The sequence below is a fragment of the Eschscholzia californica genome, unplaced genomic scaffold (genome assembly GCF_041429995.1).
Source record: "Eschscholzia californica isolate CP2 unplaced genomic scaffold, dmEscCali1.0.p SCAF_5, whole genome shotgun sequence".
Taxonomy (NCBI): Eukaryota; Viridiplantae; Streptophyta; class Magnoliopsida; order Ranunculales; family Papaveraceae; genus Eschscholzia; species Eschscholzia californica.
In genome coordinates this window covers 46,231,602-46,242,613 of record NW_028238472.1, presented here as the reverse complement: position 1 = coordinate 46,242,613, position 11,012 = coordinate 46,231,602, and the positions used below count along the sequence as shown (strand labels likewise).

At 35.6% G+C, this 11,012-nt stretch overlaps 2 protein-coding genes across 3 annotated transcripts; one reads left to right on the top strand and one right to left on the bottom strand.

Annotated features, from left to right (window-relative positions):
- Positions 1-345: 345 nt before the first annotated feature.
- On the bottom strand, positions 346-6,302 carry LOC147539769 (uncharacterized). 2 transcript variants are annotated; one of them, XM_086641170.1, is made up of 9 exons: positions 6,048-6,302; positions 4,898-4,996; positions 4,245-4,759; positions 2,477-2,540; positions 2,351-2,404; positions 1,373-1,441; positions 1,215-1,280; positions 987-1,055; positions 346-655 (listed from the first exon to the last, which is right to left on the bottom strand). In XM_086641170.1, the coding sequence occupies exons 1-9, from the start codon at positions 6,156-6,158 to the stop codon at positions 590-592; spliced, it is 1,113 nt and encodes a 370-aa protein (XP_086497296.1). In that variant the 5' UTR covers positions 6,159-6,302; the 3' UTR covers positions 346-589. The 2 variants fall into 2 exon arrangements, with proteins under 2 accessions (XP_086497296.1, XP_086497295.1); XM_086641169.1 differs by having other exon boundaries at positions 2,351-2,407; positions 6,048-6,213.
- Positions 6,303-8,327: 2,025 nt separating this feature from the next.
- On the top strand, positions 8,328-10,067 carry LOC147539768 (molybdate transporter 2-like). Its single transcript, XM_086641372.1, has one exon. The coding sequence runs from the start codon at positions 8,444-8,446 to the stop codon at positions 9,893-9,895; it is 1,452 nt and encodes a 483-aa protein (XP_086497498.1). The 5' UTR covers positions 8,328-8,443; the 3' UTR covers positions 9,896-10,067.
- Positions 10,068-11,012: the final 945 nt, after the last annotated feature.

The following is an 11,012-nucleotide window of genomic DNA, read 5'->3' as shown; positions in this document are numbered from 1 at the left end:
CACCTATGGCTTTACAAATATCATCTTCGAAAGTGACTTCAAAAGTTTGATAGACAACCACCAACTTCTTGGCCACCTAGTTGTGCATCTACTCCAAAACCTAGAGGTCACAGGTTCGATTTACGGTAGATGGGAAACGCATCATTTATTGACTTGTGCTAAAGGTATAAAAAATAAAGGTAGGGATGGACTTCATGGCATGGCCTTGGGGGTCTTTACATGACCTAAGATGTCTTTGATGGGGGTAGTTATCCAATTAATTCAATTTATCTATTTATTCGTATGGGTCTTTATATTATTCCTTTACAATGTCAATCCTACCATTGATTTCAAGTCAATAAGATATTTAAAAATATATATATTAGCCCAAAAGAAGCAGTTCTTCTAATGATAATATCATAAAATCTTTCAACACTGACCAACCCATCAATCACTTAGAACATAGATAGGAGAAAATTTAGATAATCTTGAACAATTAGCAATTCAGTCTCATTTGTCAATAAGTTCATATTAGTTGATAAAAGATAAAGTTCAGACATTCAAATATTACCTCTCTTTTATGAACTTGTTACAATGTTGATCATTCCGCTTACCAACCCTCGTTTGCAGCGTCCTCTCCATCGTCAAATTCAATCATTGCACTGTTAACAAGAGACTGTACACATAAAAGGACGGTGCGCAAGTTAATTTCATAATCAGCCATATTTCAACGTTCTTAGTTCTTACTACATGTGGCCTTCGTTCTTTGTTGAATTCAGATTTAAAAATAGAATCAAGCCATCATTTGGCTCTTCAAATTTCAGACTATTTATTAAAAGAAAAGATTGCTTCGGTGTCGTCTGAGATAATCAGGTTAGACTCAAGCAACTCATTCATATAAGACAGAATTAGAATCAGATTCCGACAAGAAGAAGAAAATAAAACGAACACAACCCTACATCCATAAATATTTTTAGATTGTTTTAAAATGATAGGAAGAGAGTAACCTGGAGTTCTTGTTCAGAACTTTTAAGCTTTTCGGTGTAATCTTTCACTTGGAGGAAACATCTTTTTACCTGCGAAATATAGTCAAGGGCAGAAGCCGCATTACTGTCTTCTCAATATCAACAAGTCTATTGTGCCACTAAACGAAACAAGTAAGACTCAGGTGACTTAGATTCAGACATGTCATACTCAGCAAGTCCGATTTCTAACAATAAGAAGAAAAAGATTACCATTATTAACTGCTGTTCTCGCTGAGTAGTGAGCTTTCTCACAGAATTTAATGCCTCCTCTAGTTTCTGTACCATGAAATGACTCAGTCTTAGGGCATAAAACATAAGCAAGGTATCTGGGTCCAAAAGAAAACCCGTAAAAGAAATACAAAAATGACCTGAGATTTGCTCTTTAAGTCTGAAACATGTTGGTATTTTTCTTCTAGCTTCTCTTCCATTTGAGTAACCTGTCAATGTAATTAAAGCACGGCGCACTTCATTATAGACTACAAGTTACAGTAAAGCAGGAAAAATGTGCATGAAATGTTAGAATTGTTCATAGATTCAGTACTCATCAGAAGTCAGAGAATTTAATACACCCATGACCTTGTTCTTACTAGAAGTTCTTATATACTTGTTCCATGAAAGACCTTGAGATTCCAGTTCGGAGGATATAATAAATCCGGGTCCTAAACAGTAAACACATTGTCTGGGTCCAAGAGAATTCCAACTATAGAGAAGGTATGATTGCAGAGGCTATGTTCGCGACAATTTAATTCTCTCGGAGTTCTTCCTTAGTATATTCTGCTTTTGTTTAAATTATATATTAATTTGCAGTTGAAAAAAAAAAACATAACCTTTAAGACTATGAGACTTCATTTTCAGTCCAAGTAGTTGAGCTCACACGGCAGATTGCGCCAGGCGGGTAACCCTAACCGAGTTTGGGGACTTGGCTGAATTCCTTCCCTGCCCCCAACTCATACATGAAGGTATTTTTCTTCAATACATTTTTCTCTTCATCTAATTGGCTCATGAGTCAAATCAGGCTCGTGGTGGAGGGTCCCGAGTTTGGGGAACTTGGCTGAGTTCTCCCCTGATCACCACCCCCCTTGTCTTTATGTTTTCATATCCCCAGTGGGACTTCACATTGGTGAGAAAGAACTATATCTTTTCATTTTTGCATAGAAATATCATATTTATGTCTATACGTATAAATAATTGCTGACCACAGTTTCCAGCCAAGTAACTTAGAGATTATTGAGCCTACTTTCCAGCCAAATGGCTCCTTAGTTCACTCAGGCCTCAGCTCACTCGGGGCTCCAAACCTTGTAGCAAGTAAAGTACAAGTTTACAATAGATATAAAAAATGATTTAACCTCTTTTTCAAGCTCTCGGTGCCTTCGGAGTGATACATCTAATTTTTCCTTTACCTGCTAAGAAAAGAGATGAGTAAGGTAAGCCCTAACAAATGTCAATATGCATATAAAATGTTAATATTCTACCTCTTCATCATCATCTCTAGAGTTTGATGATAGTTCTCTACTCTGTCTGTCACTTATATGAGAGCTGCATAGAATAACCGAACATATAATCAGTTCCATATATATACATGAAATGCCAACTTATATTGACAGAGTTAGAATTTGATGCTTCTTTTACCAAACGTTAATTACTCATCCAAATAACCTACGATGGGAGATTTGCTGTTTGGACTCCCTTTCTTATAATTGACTTGCTGTTTGGACTCCCTTTTTCCAAAGTTGCACTTTGGACTCCCTTTTGATGGAATATTTCGAGAATATTCCGTCTCTAAAGTTATATTTTAAAAAATTCTCACTTTACCCTTGTATAATCAATATTGCTATTTGGACCCCCTAACTTATTCAACTCTTAGCAAAAAAACTTATGTAGCTCAAGTTTAGAGAGAGAGTCAGTTAGAGAGAGAAAATTACAAGAAGAAGAAGAATACTCATCAGTGAGTTATGAAAATTTGGACGAAGTTGAAAAAATTTCGATTGATTTGATGCACATAAAGATGGCAAGATATCATCAAGAGAACTAGTTGATGTTGTAAAAACACATGGTCAGATAAGTTGAAGAAAATGACTGATGAAATTGACAAAGTGGTGATGGATTCATAAATCTCATAGAATTTGTGATTTTCATTCAAAATAGTGATTCTGGAAGTGAAAATGGACTTAAAGAACTAAAAGTAGCATTTGACATGTATGATAAGGATAAGAATGGATTTATATCAGCAAGTGAGTTACATATGGTCTTGATGGTTTTGGGTGAGAATTGGTCATGATTGTGTTAATATGATTATTGTTGATTCGGGTGGTGATGGGTATGTTAATTTTGAAGATTTAAAAAGATGATGAGTAATAGCAGTAAGCAAATAGGAGGATTACTGCTTGTTCTTAATTCTTATAGTTGTTGTTCTATTAATTTTGAGTAATGGCAGTGAGAAGAAGAAGGGCAAAATAGTCTTTGCTACTTTGGAATGGTTATATTTAACTTTTTTTTTGAAAAGGGGAGTCCAAAGTGCAACTTTGGAAAAAGGGAGTCCAAACAGCAAGTCAATTATGTAAAAGGGGGTCCAAACAACAAATCTCCCCTACGATTATAAGACTTCTAAATACTGTACTCCATCAACGAAAAATACTTCTCTACGGCACCAGCCTCAAGTTCACAAACTACAATAGGCTCGAATTAGTTTTCTCTAGGTTCAACGTAATAATTACATCACATTATTCACATCCATGAACAATTGCAGGCAAAAGATAAAGCTTTGCCCATCTATTGGACACGTAAGAGCTTATCCTGGGTCGAGATAGACAAACACAGTATCGACGAGCAGTTAAGAGCATCAGCACAACCAAGAAGGCCATACTAATTGACAATATAATAAAGCTAAAGAATACATTAAGCATATTCTATTTCATCAAACAAAGATTTAAAGAAAAATGTCAGTTCTTAGCAGTACTTCAATAATCTCATTTTTGTCCATGTGGCAATAACGATGCTTTTTTCGTTTTAACTATTTCGAGACGCTCAATAACCATTTGTACTTAAAATCTGAACAGGCATAGCCTTTGTTGTTAGTTTTTTTCCCATGATCATTTTTGAGAGAAAACCTTATAACAAGCATTTTTTCCCCATTATAGCAGTTACAACCATTTGTACCTATTTAATGTTATTCAAATACAGGCTATACCTACTAAGAATTATGAAATGACAAGCAACAAAGGCATAAAGTTAAGAGCTTACCCGCTCTGACTCTTTGAGAGTTGATCTCGTTCCCTGCCTTCTCTATCATGATCTCCCATATCAGCTTCTATTTCCCGGTTTAAGTCTAGTCCATGCTCCTTTCCCCATTCTCGATCATGACTCTTGATCCTTTTTTGCTCGTGATCCTGAACTCTATCTCGATCTAACATACGATCTGTAATTCGATCACGTGATTGTGATCGTGACCGCTCATAGTCAGGTTCATTATGCTTACCATCACGGAATCGATCTCGACTAAGCGAATGGTCTCTAATCCGATCGTATGAGTGTGGACGTTCATAGTTAGTTTCATTTTCCAAGTGACGATCTCGAGACTGATCGTTCTTTCTACCCCGAAAATGCTCCCTATCATAATCTTGATTTCTCTCTCGCTCTCTTCCCCTTTCCCAGCCCATGTCCCTCCCAGAATCACGATGAACCTTTTCACGATTAAACTGAGATTTCCCACCTCTGCTGTTTACTTCATTTACTTTCACTACACGCCCACCAATCATCTAATTCAAAGGTTCGCAATGTTATGAGTATAGAAAAGACACAAAATCCAACTGAAAAATCTTCTTTTGTGCATATATTAATAACTAATACAAAGCGAAAAAGTTAAACAGATTCGAGATATGAAAAATAAGTCATACCCTTCCATTCATTTCATTAATTGCATGAACTGCAGATCTCGGATTCATAAAGGTGACGAAGCTATAGCATTTTCCTCCAATTCCACGATCATTAATTATCTACAAGGTAAAACGAGAATGCAGGTAAAAGAATCTCCTGGCTTAGGATAAATACTCAAGTTCTTCCTATATGACATCTAATATCTAATAAGCACGTAACCTCTTCAAAACCAATCTCCTTCTGCTTCGGTTTTTCTAGTTAGATTTAATAAAATATAGAATTAGGTTCAAAAAGTATCTAACAAAACTGATAAAGTTCTATTGAACTTCAAAACCAATGTCCTTTTCCTTCGGTTTTTCTAGAGTTACATTCATTACATGCCATGGTTACATCATGAATTGAATAAGCCATCATCAAAGACGCCTTGGGCCCTAAAGGCCATGTAAAGGTCCTTATGGCCATCCTATGGGGCCTAAAGCCCACTTATTCCTACCTTTACTTTATTTATCTGAAGTTCAATAACTCGCAGATTTCTACTTCCACTATGAATAGAACTTGGGATGTCCGGGTTCCGAAGTGGGTGTCCAACCACTACCACCGCAAGAGGTGGTGTACCTATTAAACTAATAGCTAACAACAAATGAGAAATTAATATTAACTTCATTAAATATCGAAGTCAGATAAGTCCTCGATGAATTTAAATTGTAGAGTTAAGCAGATCTATAGTAATAACTAAATACCCTTAAAACAAATCTGTTCTTCTTCCTCAATAAACCCTAGGGCAAGATTTTTCTATCAATAAAGGGTTATGCAATCTCTTCTACCTGATCATTATAAATTTATAACCACCCAGAAAGTAAAACACAGAATAAGCAAATAATCTCATTTTCATTTTCACCAAACAAACACCCAAAATTTCTTACTTCAATTTCATTCAATAACTATACCATGATTCGATTAAGTTCAGAGACAGAATTTTGAATTTGAATCAAAATCTTCAAAAACAAGTGAATTACTCTCTCCCCAGAATCCAATACGTTTTCTTCATCAATTAAAGTAGAGAACAGGAACAAAATTGTTTGTCAAAAAGGTTTAGGCAGCATTATCAGGAAAAGAGTAACCCTAAATGTGGAATGGAAGTAAACCCTAGATGAGAAAAGAGAATAAAACCTTAACAGCAACAACAGCTCCATAAATATCGAAAACTTTGCGAAGGCTATCTTCAGTTGAATCATAAGGAATACCTCCTACGTATATTGAATTTTCATCATCTATCGTCATCTTTTTTTTGTGAGATTTGAAAAAACAAAATAGTCTTGAAGAACTTGTTATTAGGTTATATACGAGGAAAAATAAGAGAGAATCAATCCGAGGACTTGAGCAATTTTACAGGGGCACCCTGTAAGGGTTAAAGGCGCCTCCCTCAAAATAGGAAATTTGTGGAGAAGGAATCGCCGTATTAAAGTGTTAACACTTATGTAAGTGCATTGATACATCATGAAGATGTGATAAGCACGATAACCGTCGAAGTTAAACTAATAATGAAAGAGGTCTAAAGCCCAACAACATGAAGGAGCCCTAGAGCTCGACAAACTTATTACATTATCTATAACTTTAATAATTCAAATCTATTAATTATGGATTCCACCTCCTCTGACGATCGAATCTAGGATCTTCAAGATTTTGGAATTTATGTTAACACTTATGTAACACTTACGGGAGGCACCTTTAAAACATCCCAAAAAAATGTTGTTCCTCCAATCCCCTGCCACCACATTTATTCAAGTTTGCCGCAAGGGTTGCCAGTTTACTACCATGACCGACAAAAAAAAAAAAATCACATGTTCTCCCTCCTTTACTTCCACCACCTCCGACTACCATGGTCAGGGGTGTTTGTTGGTTCAGTATCTAGTATTTTGGAGTCATCCATTAGCAAACCGCTTATGGTTTGGTTAATGATTTTTCAAACAGTTAGCAAACTAATCATGGTTTGGTTCATAAAGTCAAGACAATACCATAATATGAATATATGATACATAAAGTCAAGACAATACTCCCTAAAAACCTAAAGAAACAATCAAACTAACATAATACGACAAAAAACATTCCAAACATTGAAGAAAGTGCAAACTATAATATAATTTCACCAAAGAAATGTGTAATGAACAAAGTGAAAAGAAGTCAATTAAAGTGTCATGAAGGAAGAAGGAAGATGAAGATTGAAGTGGATAACCAGGGTGAATGGGTTCGGTTGGACTTGTATTTTACGGGCAAAGCAAAGGGAAAAGAAGGGATTTAGATAATTAGGTTAAGGTTGTCATCTCACCTACCTCATCTTTCTTTACCTTATCTTTCTCCTTCACTAAGAAGTCCGGCAGTGATGATCTCAAAATGGTCATCGGTTGATTTTTAAGGTCAACAAGTCAAAAAAATACCGAAGCTCAACAGGTCAACTTGTGTCAAGTCAACAGGGAGGTAGAATCCGAAAGAACTATACCACTTAAGCCTAGAGTTGTGGGGTCAGTACGAGTGTCTTAGACGCTTAGGCCTTGTTGTGGCTCTAATTACGATCAGGTTTGTCCTAAGATTTCATAGAAGACAAGGGGGTCCGTGGAAGTAAGATCGATACCTTAATCCTGAAATATGTGGGTACAAGCGTGCCTAATGCTTTCCCGACTTAAGCCCGAATTCAATCTAAGATATCAATCGGCGAAGATCGTAAGCAATTAATAAACTTGGGATACAAGAGTCTCGCAGGGAGGAAATATTATTATCTTCCTTATCAAAATGTCCACATGGGTCTCCCATTTTTTTCAAAGAGAATTTTCAAAAGCTCTCCAAATTTACACTAAAATGTCTATAAAACCAACTTGTCTTGAAATGTTTGTAATTTCGTGTTCCAAATGAAAAACAAACAACGAGGGACATTTGAAATATCCAAAGCGAATAACAAAGACATTAAGTGACATTTGAAGTATCTTAAACAAATAACGCATACATTTCAAGACATTTGAAATGTCCCAAACGAATGATACGAACATTTAAAATATCTCCCATCAATAACATAGACATTGCACAACCAGTGTTCCTCAAAACAACCTGTGAGGGGTTAATAAACGGTGGAACAATTGGGGATGCCAAAATAAGTGGTTGGTTATATTGGAATGGTCAAAATGGATTTCTTTTTTTCTTTTTTTTTGTTTCAAAGGCCAAAATGGATTTTTTTTTTTTTGTTGAGAGGCCAAAATAGATTTTTTTTTTTTTTTGTTGAGAGGCCAAAATGGAATTAGTCCATCCATAAGGAAATAGATTTATGTTGCTTATCTTATGTCACAAATAGATAACTAAATACGTGCACGGTTATTTCACTTAACAAAAAAATGCCCTTTAGGATTCCCAATAGCTAATTTATTATTCATTTATTCTTTCTTTCATTATTATTTTATCAATAGAAAAGGAAAAACAATCAATCAATCAATCCCAAGAGTTCATCTCTTTCTCTCTCCCTCTCTACAAAAGCAAGAATTCTCACAGTCCCTCTTTCTCTCACTCTCTCTCTTGACAAAATGGATTCATCATCAGATAACAACAACACAACCCCATTTCTCAACCAAACTAGTAATAGATGGAGAAACAATTTCAAACTCAAAAATTCAATCTGGTCAGAACTTGGTGGATCAGTTGGTGATTTGGGTACTTATATTCCAATTGTTCTTGCTCTTTCATTAGTTAATCATCTTGATTTAGGTACTACTTTAATCTTCACTGCTCTTTATAATATAATCACTGGTTTTCTATTTGGTATTCCAATGCCTGTTCAACCCATGAAATCAATTGCTGCTGTTGCTATTTCTGAATCTCAAAATCATCTTACTATTCCTCAAATCATGGCTGCTGGTATTTCAACTGCTTCTGTTCTTTTGATTCTTGGTGTTACTGGACTTATGTCTTTCTTCTATAAATTTATACCATTACCTGTTGTTCGTGGTGTTCAACTTTCTCAAGGTCTTGCTTTTGCTTTCTCAGCCATTAAATATATTCGTTATAATCAAAATTTCATTACTGGGAAATCTGGGTCTTCTCGATCTTGGGTTGGTCTTGATGGATTGATTCTTGCTCTTTCTGCTCTGTTTTTTGTTATTTTAGTTACTGGGTCTGGTGATGATGATGATGATAAAGTTAATCAATCTCAAACCCCTAAATTTGATCATCAATCAGAACAAAAAAGACTACCCACTTCCTCAAATTCATCAAATTCATCAAATTTGAGGAATTCTTCGAATTCTCGAGGAAGAAGATTGAGAATTTTAAGAGCAATTCCAGCTGCTTTGATTGTTTTTTTATTTGGGATTATACTCTGTTTTGTGAGAGATGTTTCAATTATTAAAGATCTGAAATTTGGTCCATCAAAAATTTCAATTGTTAAAATAAGTTGGGAAGATTGGAAAATTGGGTTTATTAGAGCTGCAATTCCCCAAATTCCATTATCAGTTTTGAATTCAGTGATTGCAGTTTGTAAATTATCAACTGATTTATTTCCAGAAAGAGAAGTTTCAGCTAAATCAGTATCAATTAGTGTTGGAATTATGAATTTAATTGGGTGTTGGTTTGGAGCTATGCCTTGTTGTCATGGAGCAGGTGGATTAGCAGGACAATATAGATTTGGAGGTAGGAGTGGATCATCAGTTTTGTATTTAGGGATTGGGAAATTGATTTTAGGTCTTGTTTTTGGGAATTCATTTGTGAGGATTTTAGGTCAATTTCCAATTGGGATATTGGGTGTTCTGTTATTGTTTTCTGGGATTGAATTAGCAATGGCTTCAAAGGATATGAATAGTAAGGAAGAATCATTTGTTATGTTGGTTTGTGCTGCTGTTTCTTTGACTGGTTCAAGTGCTGCTTTAGGGTTTGGTGTTGGGATTGTTGTATATTTGTTGATTAAGTTAAGACAACTTGATTCTTGTTTTGGTGGTGGTTGGTTTTCTAGGGAAGATTCTGAAACATGTGTCAATAACTAGAAGAAGTTGTAACCCCCTAAATTTGGAAGATATTGTAACCCTAATTTGGTACATCTTGGAGTTGGTTGTGTAGTTTGATATGGTAACCCTAAATATGGTACACTCTGTAGTTGGTTGTGTAGTTTGATACTAGAATAATGCTTTTGTAAAGACCAAATTTATCTTTCTTGCATCGGCTATCATTTCCAATTTCAAGTCATCTCTCTCGATGGATTTTTTCACTCTCGATGAACGGTTTCCTGTTTAGGTCTGAGGTAGGTATACTTTTGTAACCTTCTGTATCATTTTCGAGCAAAAGTGGATCCAAGAGACTGTAACAAACAAAGCTAAACATTTTTTTGGTCAAACTAAACTTGCCACATCAATTTAGTTAGACTTCTGCTTCAACGTTCGGGGAACCTCTTAAACAAGACTGGTTGATCACAAATCATAAATTAGTATAAGTGATAGTTTTACTAGTTTATAATTATTTTTACGTATAAAATTCCATCACAAAATTAAGTTATTTAGGCAGTTTACATCTATATTACTTTCTTAATGATAATCTATTTTCAAGTAAGGGCGTAAATAAGCAACTTGTTGAAGGGGGTGGACTGTTTAGTCCGGCGCCGAGCAAAATAACCTTTGTGGACTAAAATGACCCAAAAAAATGTTAAAGCATGGATACCCACCTCAACTCCCCTGTTCTCCTCCACCTCATCTCATCTCTTCCTCTCGCCACCTTACCATTCTTCTCCGACAGAAGGTCGTCGGCCAACAACCTTTATCAACGACCTTCAACTCTAAAAAAAATGATTTCTTCTTCTACTCCAGAAGACCACTGACCACCATCACCAACCCTCTTTCTCCTAATTTCTTCTTTTCCTTCCTCTCTTATACTTCTCTTCTCTCCCCCTCTCTCACTGTCAGGCAAAAGGGCTCCTCCCTTTTGTCAGAAGTCTAGTAAACCAGACCTTTAAAGATTCGTCTGGATCTAGAGTCCAGATCCTTACAGGTCTGGTTTACCAGACAAGTCTAGAGAAGGTGCTCCTAAGGATAATTCTAGAAAAAGTTGAAATCTTTTTGGCCTTGAAGGCCAAATCGAACTACTAGACACTTATGAAGACTAAAACGACGA